Genomic DNA, 18,713 nt, shown 5'->3' on the forward strand with positions numbered 1-18,713 from the left:
TTTAAACGGACGAACCCACATGGCATGTGCGTTATAGCTCAAAAAGCTTCTAAAAATCTCTCAGGTCACTGGCCAGTGCTTGTCGGGTGCATCGATCACACCCGCCCTGGCCCGTTCTAGGATGAACTCGTGCACCACGTGTTTACCTGACTGAGCTTTCACCTGCGCACAGACGGCCTGGTCGCACCTGTGCTGGGGGCAGCTGTCTCACCTGTCTACTGTCGGGGCGCACGCAGCCCTCATGGCCCCACGCGCGGAGAAGGCGGACGGCACTGCGCCCCGTGGCTGCGTGAACTCGTGGTGGAGTCACTCCCATGGGGCCTCCTGCCTGCGCCCCGACTCCCAGCTAGGCCCGGGAAGGCCTAGCCCCGCGGACCCCCGCGCCACCCCCCCCCCGCGCCCCGACCTGCGCGCGCAGGCTGCGCGCAGGCCGGGGCGGGGCCGGGGGCGGGGCGGGCGGTTAGCGCGGCCGGCCCGCGGGGCGGGGCCGCGGGCCGGGGCGGGGCCGCGCCGGGGTGGGGCTGCCGTTGCGGGCGGGCGGCGCAGGCGCGCTGTGGCCGGCGGTTTCCGCGCCCCCGCCCCGCCCGGCCTGGCCCCGCCGGCCCGCCCGCCCGCGCGCCCCCCGCCGTTGGCGCCGGCATGTCGGGCCCCGGGCCGCGGGAGCCGCCGCAGGCGGGCGGGCCGGCGGGCCCCGAGGGCGCGGACGCGGCGCTGGGCGAGGCGGGGCTGAGCTTCACGACCACCGACCTGAGCCTGGTGGAGATGACGGAGATCGAGTACACGCAGCTGCAGCACATCCTCTACTCGCACATGGAGGCGGCGGCGGCCGACGGCGAGCTCGAGACGCGCCTCAACTCGGCCTTCCTGGCGGCGGCGGCGCCGGGCGCGGCGGCGGCGGCGGGGGGCTTCGCGGCGGCGGGGGGCGCGGCGGCGGCAGGAGGCGCGGCGCCCGTGTACCCGGTGCTGTGCCCGCCCGCGCTGGCCGACGGCGGCTTCGCGGGCGCCAACCCGTGCCTGGGCCACATCGACTTCCAGGAGCTGCGCATGCTTCTGCTGAGCGAGGCGGGCGCGCCCCCCGCCGCCGAGAAGACGCCGGGCGCCGACGGCCCGGGCCCCGGCGCGCCCCGGCCCAAGGCGCCCGACGGCGCCGGCAAGGAGAGCGCGGAGGGCGCGTCCGAGGCGCGGGCCAAGTCGGCCGTGCGCGTCCGCCTGGAGGACCGCTTCAACAGCATCCCCGCCGAGCCCCCACCTGCCCCGCGAGGCGCCGAGCCCCCCGAGCCCGGCGTGGCGCTCAACAAGTGGGTGCATCTCCCAGGGAGCAGGCCCCGCGGGGTCTGGGTGTGGGCCTGGGGTCCTACAGAGAAGCGTTAGCCTCCGTCTGAGTGTAGACCAGGATCTTGCGCAGAGAAGCAGCGGCCTCACCGCAGCCTGCATCCTAACAGGGAGCGGGCCCCGCTGGGTCTGGGGGCGGCCGACCTGAAAGTTTGTGTGCTCCGTGCAGGCACAGCGAGCGAGCAGGGTTAAGTGCATAACCCAGAGCATCACCTTTTGTGGTTTGCACTCTGCGTCAGCACCTGCGTGTGGAACAGATGCATTAAGATAGCTGTACAGGTGCTCCTGAGGACCAGAGGTTTGCCCCCCCCCCCCCATTGACTGGGGTTAGGGCTGACCTCCCTGCGCACGCACAGATGCAGGAGCGAAAGATGCCATATTGTGAGGCTTTGAGTGTGTAACACAGCTTCATTCTGCAGCCAGCCCGCCAGCCCACAAGTGATCTCTCTGCAACAGCTGCTGGGAGAAGCCTGTCGGCTGGGATGCCGCCTCAGTTTTCTGTCTGTCCCCACTCTGTAGTTTCCCATTTTGTCCGTAGTCAGCAGATTTTGGAGGCTGGCCAGAGAAAGATTGGTGTCAGAGGTGTGATGGGAAGGGAGGTAACCAAGAGGGGACACAGCCCCCGCTTCCAGGGTGAGGAAGAAGAAAGTTTGAACTCGTCCCCTGCAACCGTGGTTGAGTTTTGTTTTGCGAGGTTCCCATGATGAGGGCGTGCTCATCGGGCAGATTGGAGGTCCTAGCTAGAAAATCGAATGTCAGCATTAGCGTGTGATAGTGACTGCGGTGTTTCAGGGGAACTTACCTGCCACACACGCGTCACGTATTTCTGGGTCTCTTTTGTCTTGGCAGTTTGGTAACTCTTATTCGACATCCGTCTGAATTAGTGAATGTTCCTCTTCATCAGCAACAAAACAAATGTACGACCTTAGTGAAAAATAAAACTGCTGCTGCGACGACTGCTCTGCAGTTTACGTGCCCACTGTTTACCACGAGCGCGTGCTCTGCTGGTGGGAACTCTAACCTCTCACAAACACAGGTAGGGAAGATGATCAGCGAAGCTTTGCTCTTTTTTATTAAATGGATGAATTTTCTTTTAGGTAGGTCCCTCTCAAGGATTTTTTTTTCATTCATTGAGCTCAGTAACTTTTTAAAACCGAGAATGTGTGGTTTGGCGATGTTGTAAAATCCTCAGTGCACCCAAAGTTCTGCAGATTCATAGTAATAGCTTTGACATTACTTCTGTTCACGTGCATTTTACTTGTGCGAAAAAGAGGAGATGAAGTCGAGTGTTGATGAAGTTCCTGTCGCTTCATTTTTTCCAGAGTTCTGGTAACTCCTGTTCCGTACTTGAAGCTGCCAAGCATCAGGATGTTGGATTGCCCCGGGCGTTTTCTTTCTGTTACCAGCAAGAAATTGAATCCACTAAACAGACTTTGGGCGGTAGAAACAAAGCTTTGCCGGAGCAGGTCTGGATTAAAGTAGGAGGTAAGCGGCGATACAGCGGGAGCCAGCCGGCGCTTCCTCCTCCCCCGCCTGAGTTATGCCCTCGGGGTGCTTCTGGCCGCTGGTGGAGAGGGCGAGGTGGTTTGTAAACACATGCGAATGTCTCGGGAGGCCTTTTACATCTTGGGGACCCTTCGTCCCGCCCGCCCGGTCACCTCATCTTGAACACTCTTAGGAATGGGGAACGTCATAGTTATTTATTCATTTTTGGTTGAAGTGCAGTCCGTTACAGTGTGCCACTTTCTGGTGCGCAGCACAATGTCCCAGTCATGCAGATACATACACTCGTTTTCATATTCTTTTTCATTAAAGGCTATTACAAGATACTGAATGTAGTTCTCGAACATCATATTTATACTCGGCATGAAAATGTTGAGTTTAGGGGCTGCTTTTTCTTTACAGTCCGCTCCGGAAACAGGAAAATGGTGGATTTCCATACGTTTTCAGTTGCCTTCAAGTTACTGAGAGCACTTACCTTCTTTTTTTTTAATATGTTGTGAATGGGGCAGGAGTCTGAACTCTGCAAAAAGCTTTAGGGGACAGTCTGCAGACAAGCAGAGGATTGAGTTGGTAGCAAGAGGCCATAAGGTGATTCAGAAAGTTTTAGAGGTAAAGAAACTGCTGAAGGCAAACTTTGCTTACTTCTAAAAGATCAACTCTCAATCCCTTTGTCCCTGAAAACATTCTTTTTCAAGTTATCCAACAAAGTAACACAGCTTACGCTAAGCTTCTCAAGAGCTAGTGAAGACAGGATACGGATGGAGTGCCTCTGCTTTCTCCCACGTCAGAAATTAATTTTTCCTTGTTACACAACAGTGACGTGTGCAGAAGTACATGTAACCGTTTGTAAAAGGTTTGTAAAGGTTAATATTGAAGTAGTCCCCGTACAGACTACTCAGCTTAGGAAATAAAATATTACCAATACTTGTGAATTCCCCTCAGCGTCTCTTGCAAAGTTGTCCCCATTCTGAGATTTGTGTTGCGCAATCTTTTGCTGTAGAGAATCTGGCTTCGAGTGGCACCTTGGGGCTGCACGTCACCGCACGTGCTAATTAGAGGCCTTCTGTGCTTTGCTGGAAATCTGACGTATTTCTGTAGCGTAAGTCAAGCGATGACGTGACTCCTCCTTTTGCGGGGAGAATCTCACTTGTGAGGTGAGAGCAGATTTAATCCTGAGCCACTGAGGTTTTACCCTCTTCTGAGCGTCATGGTTAGAACAGCAGTTGTTGTATTAGAGTCATTGTGTGTAAAGATCTTTTGGAGAAGGTGTTTCCAGCTTTCGTTTTCGTTCTGTGTATCAGAATAATCAAACAGCTTCTTGGTTCCTCTGTTCATTGATGAGAGTTAAAATGCAGGTTGATTTAAGAGCGGGACTGTCGACAAGACGGGTTGATTTCGTGGTACTTGGGCATTAAAATTTGGTTTCTGTTCAGTTGTGTTGTTTGACCTAGAGCTTTGTGCTGACGCCCACATGGAGTTACTGCCTGTTTCCTGCTCTGTTCCGTGTGCTCCTTGCCTGTTAATGTTTGTATCTGAGATTGGAAATACCAAGAAATATAATGGGGCAAGTTAAGAAAAATAGAAGAACTAAAATACCACTTTTCTCTTCTTTTGCAAAGAAGAAGCGCTATGTAAACAAGCGATAAATAAGAGGAATCGGAGTCGGATGCGTCAGCCGGACACCAGCGTGGAGCGGAGAGCCCTTGGGGAGATCCAGAACGTGGGCGAGGGCCCCACGGCGGCCCCGGGCACCTGGCAGGCCGCGGAGTCCTCCCAGCCCCACCTCGGCGAGCAGGCCCCGGGCGGGCCCCAGGGCGGGCGGTCGCAGCGGCGGGAGAGGCACAACCGCATGGAGAGAGACAGAAGGTAGGGCGGCCGCAGCCCTGAGCCGCCGCGCAGGCCGGCTTCCACGTTCAGAGGGAGGCCAGCTGGCGAGAGTCAGCAGTCACTTGGTTTTGCTAAGTGACTGGGGGACCCGAGGCCTCCCCCAGGTCTGATGACCCGTTAGGAGGACTCGTGGCTCTGATCTGTGGCCCAGCAGGGTCAGCAGAGGTGCGTGGGGAGGAGTCCAGGGGACCAGGCCCCTCAGAGACCCGGCCCCCCGGGACCTCACAGGACTGATGACACAGTCGTGGTGGTTCCCGCCCTGGCACACAGCCAAATCCAGAGCCCGGGGGGAAGCTGGTGTCTGACAGCGTTCTGTGCACAAAGGGCTGAGGCGCCGGAGCCCCCAACTGCCGGCGAGGGGAGCCCTCCCAAAGCCCCGGTTCTTGGGTGCAGGTCAGGACAGCCTCCCGAGGAGGGGCCTGCCCGCCAGCCGGGGCGCCCAGCTGTGCTGGGTCCTCTTACGGATGCTGGCGAAGGACGAGTTGTTTTATCTGCGCCGTTCTTGCAGAGTCCGAAGGTGGTTGGTGGTCCTAGTGCAGCTGGGTGTCCACGCGAGGCTCCCCTGACGTAGAGCTGGCTGACTTAATCATTTATTGAGGACTTTGTGCTGGCTTGTATTTGAGGCTCAGGAAATGTAACGTTGAGCGAGACTGATCTCATCTCTGCAGCTGCAGTGTTGAACTAAAGCACCTCTTTCTTCTCTCAGGGAGGGACGGATTTAGGTCTGTCTATTTAGTTGTTTTTAACGGCGGGACTGGGGATTGAACCCAGGGCCTCGCTCGTGCCTGCTGGGCTGCCCTCTGCCGCTGGGCTGTGCCCTCCCCCAAGCAATTTATTTCTTTTCAAAGGGCTGTATTAGAGCCAGCCGGCCACATACCTTTCCTAGACACGCGTCTGCACACATTCTAACTGAACTCACCGTGAACTGTAATAGCCACTGTTCCTACTCTGCCATTTATTTAAGAGATGTTTACTGAATACCCACTATCTGAACAAAAGAAGCCTTGTATGCGGTTATGGTAAGAGTGTGTATTCTCACTCTGCCGCTTCTTAGTTTGATGCCTTCCACAGATTCTCTGCCTCCTCCTGAGTGTCTCATCTGTGAAGTAGGGCATCACATCCTGCACAGGCTGGGGCTGGGGACGAGGACGAATGGGCGGGTGCCCGTGGGGCCCAGAGCCTGCGGTTACAGAGGGTCCAGGCGACGCCCGTGTCGTCGTTACCTTAAAAGTTGCCCTGAAATTCTGGGTGTACAGCCGGGCAGATGAGAAGCAAGGGCCACGTTGTATAAGCTGTTCAGGGTCAGCTCACGTGGGGCTGTGCGTGTCACCGAGTGTCGTATGTAAAAGTTAAAAAGGGCCTAATAAAAAGACTCCTGCTGTGATTTAAATCATCTCTAAAAAGACCAGGTTCTGAGATACTGACATGCGAGTGGTCTGTGGTCCTTTCTGAACTGGGGCCCCTTGGAGAATCAAAGCTGAGAATCCTCCTTGGTCTGGAGACTTGACCTGGGGGCCGCTGTGTGGCGGGAGGGGGGTCCCAGGGCAGGAGGGCCCTGTCTGAGCTCTCGGCCGCCTGCTGTATTCCTCTGGGCTGCCTCGGCTTCTCCATGTGATGCCCTTGGGTTTGACTGTAGGCGCAGAATCCGCATTTGCTGTGACGAGTTGAACCTTTTGGTCCCGTTCTGCAACGCCGAGACAGACAAGGCCACAACTCTGCAGTGGACCACGGCATTCCTGAAGTACATTCAGGAAAGACACGGAGATTCTCTGAAAAAGGTCAGTATTCGGGCCACGTAGATTTTCGGAGTCTGTAAGCCTATCAGTGTTGCTTTTATCTTTTCCCCCCTGAGATCCCCCAAACTGCCCTGTGGCCCCTGGAACCTCGCGTCAGAGCTGAGTCCGCTGTGAGCCCGGCTCTGCTCCTCGTGCTGCGCCTCGGACTCACCGGGGCGCCAGCCGCAGCCTGGCTCTGCTCACTGACCGCCGAGTGTGAAGGCCGAAGCTGTCAGGGGACAGGTGAGGCACCTGCTGTAAGTAGTGGGTTGTCCTGGGCTTGAAGAGACCTGTAGGGTGTGGGTTTCTTGCCCTCAGAAAATTTTGTGAAAGGGATAAAGCATGAATAGGAAAAAAAAAAAAAAAAGAGGCAGGTGAATGTCAAAGAAATAGTCTGGACTTCACACACACGTGTTCAGAAGGCAGAGAAGAGCGTGTGCAGACTGGGCGACTGGGCAACTGCGGCGACTGGGGCCGGGCCCGCGCTCCTCGGTTCCTTAGTACAGCTGCCTGCTTGACCCCGCTGTCTGGTCCAGGGCACGGTTCCTGGGAGCCAGGCTGGCTCCCGGTGGGACCGGACGCTCGGTGTGAGCGAGAGAGTCCAGTCGTCCCTTCCTTGGGGCTCAGAGGTGAGAGCAGAGGCCTTCCTAGCACCGGCTCCTGTGCTCAGCCTTGGGGGCCCCTCGGCTCCAGGTCCCGGCCTCCGGGTTCGGGTGGTCAGGATGAGCGGTGGTGAGGCCTTAGTGAAGAGGGTCTGGTTTTGTCCCTCGTCCGAGCTGTCGTGCAGTCGCTGCTGTTGGCCACAGCTCGAGTCTGATCAGAGCCCCGAGCTGGCGTTGGCAGAGTAAGCCTGGAACCACTTCAGAAAGAGCCTCCTATGTCTGGAGCCTGCGCCCGGCCCTCCCGGGCTGAGGGCTGAGAGTCTGTCTTCTGGTCCCTTTTCTGGGCCCACGTGCATTTCCATCTTGTTAGTGACACAGTTTCACTGAGTTCCTGGTTTTCGCTGTCCATTTTATTGCGTTTTAGAGCAATACCTGTGTCAGACTTGTTCTCATTGGATCATTTACGGTGATGTATAGTGTGGTTCCTCTTGAACGTTCATTTTTAGCGGTAGACTTGGTTTATTTTAATAAAATAAAGCTTTACTATTCGAAAAAATGATACAGTGTTTGGCTCTGTGTACCTAGCAGTGGAAAATTACTATTTATGTAATTCATTCAAATGTGTTGAAGGTGTTTCCAACAACTGAAAAACTTACTGTCTCCATATAAACCCAAAGATTAAACAGATTAAAAACTTAGGGATACTAATATTCATGTACTATACTTCCTAGATATTTCTGAAATTTGATTACATTGAATTTATAGATTGTTTCTGGGCCGGGTTCTAGGACCCCCCAGGCAATGGGCTGAGGTGACGTGAGCAGCGGTCCGCCGGGGCGCTGGGGCGCGCGCGGCCTCAGCCCTGTGTGCTTGCTGCTTCCGGAGCTACGGCCCTCTCTTAGCTGCCTGAGCAGTTTGGTTCTTAAAGATACGATACACGCAAGTCTTACGTGGTTTTCCCAAAATATTTTAGTACACATTTCATCCCGCAGGTCTTTCCGCCTCTGACCGGGCTTCTGTCCTGGACGCTGGGGGCACTTTGGATAAGACAGACCCCGGGGCGGAGGGTGCACAGGCCGCCTCCCTCCCGCCGTGCGGGTCTGCTCGGTGCTTGGCGAGGACCGCTCTTGCTGCTGTGTGTGGAGACCGGGCTCCAGGAGGGAGAGGCTGGGGAGGGGGCAGGAATGGAGGCGTGGACCCTGGTCAGAGGCCGTGGCCTCTCTGCTGAGACTGGCCAGGGGCCTACTGGCCAGCGGTACCAGATGTGGAATGTCTGGGAAGAGGAAGTGGGGCCCTCGGGGTTCTGGCTCCGGCATCTGAGTGGATGGTGCGGGGAGGCGTGGGGAGAAACAGGGCGGGCAGGACCCCCCCCCGCCGAGTGACAGGCTAGGTTTTCTGTGGCCTGGAGCCCGGGTGGAGCAGCTCGGGAGGGAGACCTGCCTGGGCGACTGCGGGTTGTTGTCAGCAAGTGGGTGCTTCCCCCTTCGTGTAATTTTTCTCCTGCACAGAGTCTGTGAGCACCTGTCCAACCCTCACCTAGTCTCATCCATTGACATTGACCGTGTAGAACGTGCACACACTTCCTGCTCAGTTTCAGAGACGTGACAGACGCCGTGAACCTTCACTCCTGCGTATTCCTGTGTGCACCTCCCACGTAGCCCCGGGGCCCCTTCCATGCCTCGCAGGGTTGACGGTGGTTCTTGAACATCATCTGATACCCAGTCCATATTCACGTTCCCCACAAAGTTGACTCTTGCGGCTGCTTTTCCGCAAACCAGCATGCGGCCTTGGTCACGCACGGCATTCAGTTACGTTTTTCAGTAACACGCTGTTACAGTCCCACCACCCCGCCCGACGGCTTTTCTTACGGCTGTGAGACTGAAGGGATCAGGCCAGGTGTCTGTAGAATCTTGGATTTAGATGACTCATCGTATGTAATTATGGTAATTTAAAAATCGTATGTAATTTGAACTGGCAGAAAGATTCCAAGAATAGTTCCAAGAGCCCCTCGTACCCCCACCCAGCTCTGCATGAACCTCCAGTTGTGAACGTCTTGCCCTGCTTGCTCCGTCTCAGTGGTCTGAGCCGTTTGCCTGTAACCTGCAGGCACCATGCCGCTTCGTGCCCGAGCACTTCGGCCTGCGATCCTGAGAGCAGCACGTTAATCTTACAGCGTGCTTACACAGCGGTCAGCATCGGGGCCCTTGACGCTGCTGTCATATTATTACCTCATTCAAGTTTGACATTCAGATTTTGTCTCTTTTCCCAGTAATAGTCTCTGCAGCGTTTTCCCAGTCCAGATCCAACCCAGGATCGCTGGTTACATGCAGTTGTTGCCAGGTGACATTTCAGGGTGGTGACCTTGAGCCCCAGTCCCCCGTGCCTCCCCCTCCCTGCCTGTCCCCAGCCCGGCCCCCGGGTGATCAAAGAAGATGGTAGTTTTTAACAGTTTGTTGAGATGCCTGTCGTGACCTCTGGTGTGGTCAGCGCTCTCAAGTTCTGTGTTGATGTGGAAGGAGTGCGCGTCCTCTGGCGAGTTCTGTTCATTAGGTGGAGATCACGAGTTGTGATTCAGGCCTTTCCTCTCTGTCTCTTGTGTGTCAGACCCGTTGTTCCGAGACCCCACGTGGCGCCTCCCACTGCCGCTGGACTTGCCGCGGCTGCTCAGGGCTGCCCCAGCGCCGGCCGGGTGTCGGCTGCGCGCGCCTGCGCCTGCACCCGTGCCCGCGGTTTGCCGTCCCTCTCGGTTCCGTTAACCCGCTGCCTGTAATTCTCTCTTCTCTGTCCAGACAACACCAGGCTTCTTCCTCTTCCTAATTTCCTGATTAATTTCTTAATGGGTATTTTTTGACACATGTAATTTCTTGATAGTCTCTTTCAAAAAAGAACCGTCTTTCTTTTTCCTACTGAAAATGTAATTTTTATTATTGGCATTCTCATATTTACAAATCTAAGGTGAATACCAACTTTGGCCAGCCAGCATCTCAAGGTGTTTGATGAGTTGTAAAAATCCCCTAAAAATCGATTATTTTTCTTGGGTCTTATTGAAATAGATGCTGGTTGGGAGAGTAGAGTGACAGAGACCGCCTCACCTTGGCACAGCTGAGGGCTGGCGTCCGCGTGTCCCCCCCTTCCATGGTCACCCCAAGTCCCTGTGAATTGAGTTCCAGGGACCTCGTGAGAGTCTAGATTGAGCTACAGCTTTTTTGTTGCTGTTCATTGTACCGGGGATTGAACCCAGGACCTTGTGCTTGCTGGGCACGTGCTCCGCCCCTGAGCTCTGCCCCCACCCCTCACGCCACCACTTCGCCCCACCTCTGGCAGAGCCGTTCCAAGTGAAGCCAGGCGCCCAGGGCTGTCCTTCTCGTCCGAAGATGGTTTAGAAACTCTCAAAGCACTTTCTTACGTCTGAGAAATGAGTTTCTTCTCTCTGGCTTCTTCTTAGTTATTCTCAGAGGTAAATTCTGCTTCTCAAATGTAGCCGGATATTTTCTATTTGGGCTTTGGGTGTCAGAATATGGGGAGTGGTCAAACCAGAGTTCATCTTATGTTGCTTGAGACCCACTGAAAACCTTTAATGTTCGGGAGGAAAGTAGCTCATGTTACATGCAGGCCCCGCTTCCGAGCAGAGGACAGGCGGCCTCGGGCAGACGGCGCCTTGAGTGCAAGCAGGGGGAGCGCCCCAGCCTCCCCAGGAGACTCGGAAGTCAGAGCAGAGACGGCAGGGCGCATTTACTGCCCTTCCTGGACTCGAATTGAATAGAAACCTACTGAAGTCCAGCAACAGAAGGACAAACAACACAATTCAGAAATGAGCAAAGGACTTGAATAGACATTTCTCCAAAGAAGGTAAACAAATGCCCGATAAGCACACGGAAAGATGCTCAACGTCACTGACGCTCAGACAGCGGACTGTGTTTCACCATCAAAGGGAATGAAGTTCTGGCACCTGCTGCACGACGTGGATGGACCTCAAAGCAGGACGCAGATCGGTCACATCAGCTGCATCATCTGTTGTCTTTCGTTTTGTTGATGGTTCTGCTTTGACTGATGAGGGGTTAATACCCAAAATATATGAACAGCTCATACAACTCAACATCAAAAAAACAAACAACCCGATTAAAAACTGGACAAAAGAACTGAATAGACATTTTTCCAGAGAGGAAGTGCAGCTGGCCGAGAGGCACGGGGAAGATGCCCAGTGCCACTAGGCATCAGGGAAAAGCAAATCAGAACCACTGTGAGGCAGCACCTCACACCTGTCAGACTGGCCACCATCAAAAGAGCACAAATAACAAATATTGGCAAGAATGTGGAGAAAAGGGAACCCTCCCACACTGTTGGTGGGAATATAAATTGGTGCAGCCACTGTGCAAAACAGTATGCAGGTTTTTCGAAAAAAATAAAATTGGAACTACCATATGACCCAGCAGTTCCACTTCTGGGTAAATATCTGAAAAAACAAAAACACTAATCAGAAAGATACATGCACCCCAGTGTTCACAGCAACATTATTTACAATGGCCAAGACATGGAAGCAACCTAAGTGACCATCAACCGATGACTGGATAAGGAAAAGGTGGCATATATATATATATATATACATATATATATATACACACACACACCACATACGTAGTGGAATATTACTCAGCCATAAAAAAGAATGAAAGTTTGTAAGTCAGGCTGAGAAAGACAAATGCTGTGTGATATCACTTATATGTGGAATCTAAAAGATACAACAAACTAGCGAACATAGCAGAAGCCGCGGGGCGGGTACAGCTCAGTGCGGAGCATGTGCTTTGCTGCATGAGGACCTGGGTTCAGTCCTCACCACCGCCATTAAATAAATAAACAAATAAACCTAATTCCCTCCCCTCCAAAAAACGTCCAAAATAAAATTTTCAAGTAAGCTAAAACAAAACAAAACAAACCCAAAAAACAAAAACAAAAAAGTAGACTCAGATACAGAGAATAAACAAGTGGTTAGCAGTGGGAGAGGAGGCCGTGTGGGGGTGCGCGGGCGAGGACAAACTGTTGGCTGTAAGACCGGCTCAAGGATGTACTGCACAACACAGGGAATTTGGCCAATACTTTGTAATAACTGTAAATGGAAAATAACCCTTTAAAATTGTATAAAAATTAAAAAAATTTAACTGGAATAATAATAAAGCCCACTTTGCAATGTTAGTAAATAAATACCTAACAACAAAACAAGCAGGATCCTGAGCGAGAAAGGCAGACACGAAAGGACAAACACTGTGTGATTCCGCTTACCTGAAGTCCTCGGAGTCATGAGACTCACAGAGTCAGAAACTAGCACAGTGGGTCCAGCGGCTGGGGCGGCAGATGCAGTTAGTCTTTAACGGGGACGGAGTCTGAGTTTGGGAAGATGAAAATGTCCTGGAGACAGATGGTGGTGGTGATTACACAACATCGTGAATGTACCTAAGCCACTGAATTGCACATTTACAAACGAACGATAAAAGTGGCAAATTTTATGTTGTATGTATTTTATCATTAAAAAAAAACACGTAAACCTAGACTTAATTGTGTGAGGCTGCTGTGCTTATAAAAACAACTTACAGAAACGTATGCGCGCACAAAACCAGAGACTGGAATGATGACCTCCTGGGTCCCGTGTCTCTCACAGCTTCAGGCGTCTCTCTGTTTCATCTCTACCTCCTCACCCTCCCACCATCAGTGAATTGTTTTAAAGCACTTCCAGACGTCTCATCATCTCATCATTTCACTCGCACGTGAATCTCTAAAAAGAAAAGGGCCGTTCGAAAGCACAGCCCCAGCAGTGGCATCCTCCTCCTCCACCTCCACCCCTGCCTGGGTTTCTCTTTTGACAGTTGACTTAGGTGAATCAGTATGCAAACAGTGCATTTCACTGATAGCTTTAATTTTTTTATTAAAAAAAATTTAGATCGGGAGGTAATTAGGTTTATTTATTTAATGAAAGTACTAGGGATCGAATCCAGGCCCTCATGCATGCTAAGCAGGTGCTCTGCCCCGGAGCTATACCCATCCCCCGGTTGATGGCTTTTAAATAGTTGTTAATCTGCATTAGCTCCCCCGTCCTATTTTCCTTGCGATGTATCGACAAGGCTGAATGTTACTGAGCCAAATGTGGGTCCACTTGTCTGCATGCAGCAGAGCCATCGCTGACACCTGGTTGTGGCGCAGAAGAGCGCAGTGTGTCTTGCAGGCACCCAACAAGGAGCCTCGAGTGGCTGTTGCTCAGAAGACTCAAACTCCTCGCCGGCACCTGTGATAAACACCGCGCTTTCCTTCACCACAACCTGGTGTCAGTAGATTGACTTTACCGCGCAGGGGCAGGCAGCCCCAGGTTCGATTTGGTAACAATTTTTGGCAACCCTGGTGGGACTCCCATCCCATCTAGGCTGCCAGAATTGTTACCAAACTGAACTGGGATCCGCTCGCCTGCGCGCACTGTTACGTGTCGTGAGCAGTTATGCTCTCTAATAACTTTACATGTATGTTTCTCGAGTAAATTAACATACTAAATAATCTTAATTAGTCTAATATTTCTTTCTGAGATGCCTCAGGAGCCCTCTGGAAAACTCAGAGTTACCTAGAGAAATAAACTTACAATTTGTTATCAAAAGCAACTCAACATTCCAGGAAAACTTTGTTCTCTTAATAGAGAGAGAAAACCAAGCCCTGTCTTACACCTCCTTATTTTTAATAGCAGAATTCATTTACTTAATTAAATTCAATCTAATCTTGGCTGGTCTTAACCACACACAAGACTCTTTTCTCAAGGTTCCTTTTACACAAACCTTCCAGCACTTTCTGTGTCCATTTTTTTCCCGTCCAGAAACAACCAGCTCTAGGACAAAATCATTCTTTTTTTCCCCTTCACAAAGATACTTCCATTTTTTATGCCTCCTCTCACAGACAGCACGGGTCCTGCTTGTTGCCACTCTGAAATGCTTCCTTCGCTACACTTAGTAGCTTTTTTTTTTTAACTTTTTAAATTGAGTTACAGTCATTTTACAACGTTGTGTCAAATTCCAGTGTAGAGCACAATTTTTCAGTTATACATGAGCATACATACATTCATTGTCACATTTTTTTTCTCTGTGAGCTACCACAAGATCTTGTATATATTTCGCTGTGCTATACAGTGTAATCTTGCTTATCTATTCTGCATATGCCGGTCAGTATCTACAGATTTTGAACTCCCAGTCTGTACCTTCCCACTCCCCACCCCCTTGGCAACCACAAGGTTGTATTCTATGTCTATGAGTCTGTTTCTATTTTGTATTTATGTTCTTTTTTTTTTTTTAGATTCCACATATAAGCGATCTCATATGGTATTTTTCTTTCTCTTTCTGGCTTACCTCACTTAGAATGACATTCTCCAGGAACATCCATGTTGCTGCACATGGTGTTATATTGTCGGTTTTTATGGCTGAATACTATTCCATTATAGAAATATACCACAGCTTCTTTATCCGGTCATCTGTTGATGGACATTTAGGCTGTCTCCATGTCTTGGCTATTGTAAATAGTGCTGCTATGAACATGGGGTGCATGTGTCTTTTTGAAGTAGATTTCCTTCTGGATACAAGCCCAGGAGCGGGATTCCTGTGTCATACGGTAACTCTGTTCCTAGTCTTCTGAGGAATCTCCACACTGTTTTCCATAGTGGCTGCACCAAACTGCATCCCCACCAGCAGTGAAGGAGGGTTCCCTTTTCTCCACAGCCTCTCCAGCATTTGTTATTTGTGGACCTTTGAATGATGGCCATTCTGGCTGGTGTGAGGTGATACCTCACTGTAGTTTTGATTTGCATTTCTCTGATAATTGGTAGTATGGAGCATTTCTTCATGTGCTTTTTGATCATTTGTATGTCTTCCTTGGAGAATTGCTTGTTTAGGTCTTTTGCCCATTTTTGGATTGGGTTGTTTGTTTTTTTCTTATTAAGTCGTATGAGCTGCTTACATATTCTGGAGATCAAGCCTTTGTCGGTTTCTTTTGCAAAATTTTCTCCCATTCTGTAGGTTGTCATTTTGTTTTACTTATGGTTTCCTTTGCTGTGCAGAAGCTTGTAAGTTTCATTAGGTCCCATTTGTTTATTCTTGCTTTTATTTCTATTGCTTGGGTACTATTTAGTAGCTTAATTACATATGTGTACAGTTTTTACCCTTAAAAACTTTAATCTCTGGCAAAAACCAAGGAACAAGTAATTGAACCGTTTTTCATATCGGCATTTTGATTGGCAAACTTATGAACACATTCTCTAACTCTAAAAACACGTTTTCCTATAGCACGGCTTTTCTCTTTAGTGTGCTACAAGACATGTGTCTAATAAACTGAGACATCTTTAGCTTTGTCTCTCTCTCAAAAGATGCCAACGAGCTCCAGGAGCCTGCCTGCACCTGCACCCGCACCTACACCCATACCTGCAGCTGCATCTACACCCACACCCAAACCTGCACCCACACCCACAATGACACCCACACCCACAATGACACCCTCACCCACACCTGCACCCACACCCACAATGACACCCACACCTGCACCCACACCCACAATGACACCCACACCCACACCTACAGCCATACCCACACCTACACCTGCACCCACACCCACAGTGACACCCACACCCACACCCACAATGACACCCACACCTGCACCCACACCCACACCTACACCCGCACGCACACCCACAATGACACCCACACCCACACCTGCACCCACACCCACAATGACACCCACACCCACACCTGCACCCACACCCACAATGACACCCACACCCGCACCTACACCTGCACCCACACACACGACACCCACACCCACACCTGCACCTACACCTGTACCCACACCCACAATGACACCCACACCCACACCCGCACCTACTCCTGCACCCACACCCACAATGACACCCACACCCACACCTGCACCCACACCCACAATGACACCCACACCTGCACCCACACCCACAATGACACCCACACCCACACCTACTCCTGCACCCACACCCACAATGACACCCACACCCACACCTGCACCCACACCCACAATGACACCCACACCTACACCCACACCCACAATGACACCCACACCAACACCCGCACCTACACCTGCACCCACACCCACAATGACACCCACACCCGCACCTGCACCGACACCCACAATGACACCCACACCCACACCCGCACCCACACCCACAATGACACCCACACCCACACCTACACCTGCACCCACACACACGACACCCACACCTGCACCTACACCTGTACCCACACCCACAATGACACCCACACCCACACCCGCACCTACTCCTGCACCCACACCCACAATGACACCCACACCCACACCTGCACCCACACCCACAATGACACCCACACCTGCACCCACACCCACAATGACACCCACACCCACACCTACTCCTGCACCCACACCCACAATGACACCCACACCCACACCTGCACCCACACCCACAATGACACCCACACCTACACCCACACCCACAATGACACCCACACCAACACCCGCACCTACACCTGCACCCACACCCACAATGACACCCACACCCGCACCTGCACCGACACCCACAATGACACCCACACCCACACCTTCACCCACACTCACAATGACACCCACACCCACACCCGCACCTACTCCTGCACCCACACCCACAATGACACCCACACCCGCACCTACACCCATACCTGCATCCACACCCACACCTCCTGCACCCACACCTGCCTTCTCCTTTGTGAGGCTGGGCCTGACCCACATGCTCAGAGCCTGTCAGTCTGACCCAGCTGGTAGAACTGAGGCCTTTTGAGAAGTCTGTAGAGATGAAGTGGCCTGAACTGGACCCATAGCCTGCAGGTGCCCATGGTGGACATGTTGTGTAAGTGATCCAGTGTCTGTGTGGGGTGGTGGAATGTTCTGGAAGTGGATGGTGGTGACGGTTGCACAGCAGCATGAACATACTTAATGCCACTGAACTGCACGCTTACAAATGGTCAAAATGGTAAAGGTGATGTATGTAAAAATAAAATACATGGCTGTCTTTCAATACAAGAAGGGTGTACAGGATGGTCGGGCATCTGAGAAGCTGTTGGAAATGAAAATACATGCAGATGTAACTATCTGAGTAAAATGTCTGAAGCCTCATTTTTATCATCTGTTTCCCCTTACCAGATGTGACGTGTGTTTGTGAATGGTGACACCTTAATTTAACCATAGATTTTGAAGTAGTTTAGCTCTTGTTTTATATTTTTTACTGAAGTGCAGTCAGCTACAATGTGTCCATTCCTGGTGTCCAGCACAGTGTCCCAGTCATGCATACATAGACACATACTCGTTTTCATGTTCTTTTTCATTAAAGGTAATTACAAGATGTTGAATGTAGTTCCCTGTGATGTACAGAAGGTATTTTGTTTTTTATCTGCTTTTATATATAGTGGTTAATATTTGCAGATCTTGAACTCCCAGTTTATCCCTTCCCCACCCCCTTTTCCCCGTCAGATTGTTTACCATGCGAGTCTGTTTCTGTTTTGTAAATGAGTCCATTATTGTCCTCTTTTTTTCTCTTAAGATTCCACATCTTAATGAGTGATATCATATAGTATGTCTTTCTCTTTCTGACTCATGAAGTAGTTTGGCTCTTAATTTCAGCGTTTTGTTTTTGATGCCAGCTGTTTCCATGTCTGTGAACATGGTACATTGATGACCATTTCTTGACTTTAGGAATTTGAGAGTGTGTTTTGCGGTAAAACTGGTAGAAGGCTAAAGCTGACCAGACCAGACTCCTTGGTGACGTGTCCCGCACAGGAGAGCCTACAGAGCAGCCCCACTATGGAGATCAAGTGACCAGACGTGAACGGGAAACCTGGGGAAGTACGTGGCCGTCCCTTCGTGACCCATAAACGCTCTCCTCCAGACCTGGGACTCCGCTCGACAGTCTAACGCTCCAGGGACACGGCTCAGCTGATGGGACTTCGGTGGGGACTTTGAAAGCACATTTTGTAAAAATATTTAAGACAAAATATCCATTAATGTCCTCTTAGACCTTTTGGGGACGAAGACATCTTGACAATTTGTAAGTAATTTTTCAATTATCTGTCTGATTCTATCATGTTTTCTTAACATGATAACGTAAAGAAATTAACATCCTTTGTAATTGCTTTGGTCTTAAAAGGTACATAGCTTTTTACTTATTTCATTTACATTTTAAATATGCCCCTTAGCAACTGGAACAAATTAGTTGTTCTTAACTATAAGTAGTTTGGAATTTTTATTTCACTTGTTTATCGCTTCCCCTTGCAATGATTTCCAGCCACACAGAGCTGCATTGCAAAACGCAGTCCTATGTTAAACCATTTTGCTGGAAATTTTCCAGAGACTTCCTTTAAAGGTGCTTTTGTCCATAAGTGAAACACTGTCACAGGGGCTGCTTCAATGCCCTCGTTCCATATTGAGGCATTACTTTCTGTGTAATAAACTGTAGTGTTTGGAACGGAGTTTTTCAAATGAGTGGCTTTATTTATTATAACAGATAATACCAACAGCCTTTAGTGCAATACAGTCGCCTTCAATAAATACTGTCAACAGGAGATGATTA

General features: G+C 51.1%; 1 protein-coding gene across 2 annotated transcripts; it reads left to right on the plus strand.

The window, feature by feature from the left end:
- The first annotated feature begins 639 nt into the window (after window positions 1-639).
- On the plus strand, window positions 640-18,612 carry TCFL5 (transcription factor like 5). Of its 2 annotated transcripts, none has more exons than XM_031433482.2 (6): window positions 640-1,298; window positions 2,182-2,368; window positions 2,655-2,817; window positions 4,455-4,701; window positions 6,359-6,500; window positions 17,840-18,612. In XM_031433482.2, the coding sequence occupies exons 1-6, from the start codon at window positions 640-642 to the stop codon at window positions 17,960-17,962; spliced, it is 1,521 nt and encodes a 506-aa protein (XP_031289342.2). In that variant the 3' UTR covers window positions 17,963-18,612. The 2 variants fall into 2 exon arrangements, with proteins under 2 accessions (XP_031289342.2, XP_064352991.1); XM_064496921.1 differs by having other exon boundaries at window positions 4,458-4,701.
- Window positions 18,613-18,713: the final 101 nt, after the last annotated feature.

This window comes from Camelus dromedarius, chromosome 18 (assembly GCF_036321535.1).
Source record: "Camelus dromedarius isolate mCamDro1 chromosome 18, mCamDro1.pat, whole genome shotgun sequence".
NCBI lineage: Eukaryota > Metazoa > Chordata > Mammalia > Artiodactyla > Camelidae > Camelus > Camelus dromedarius.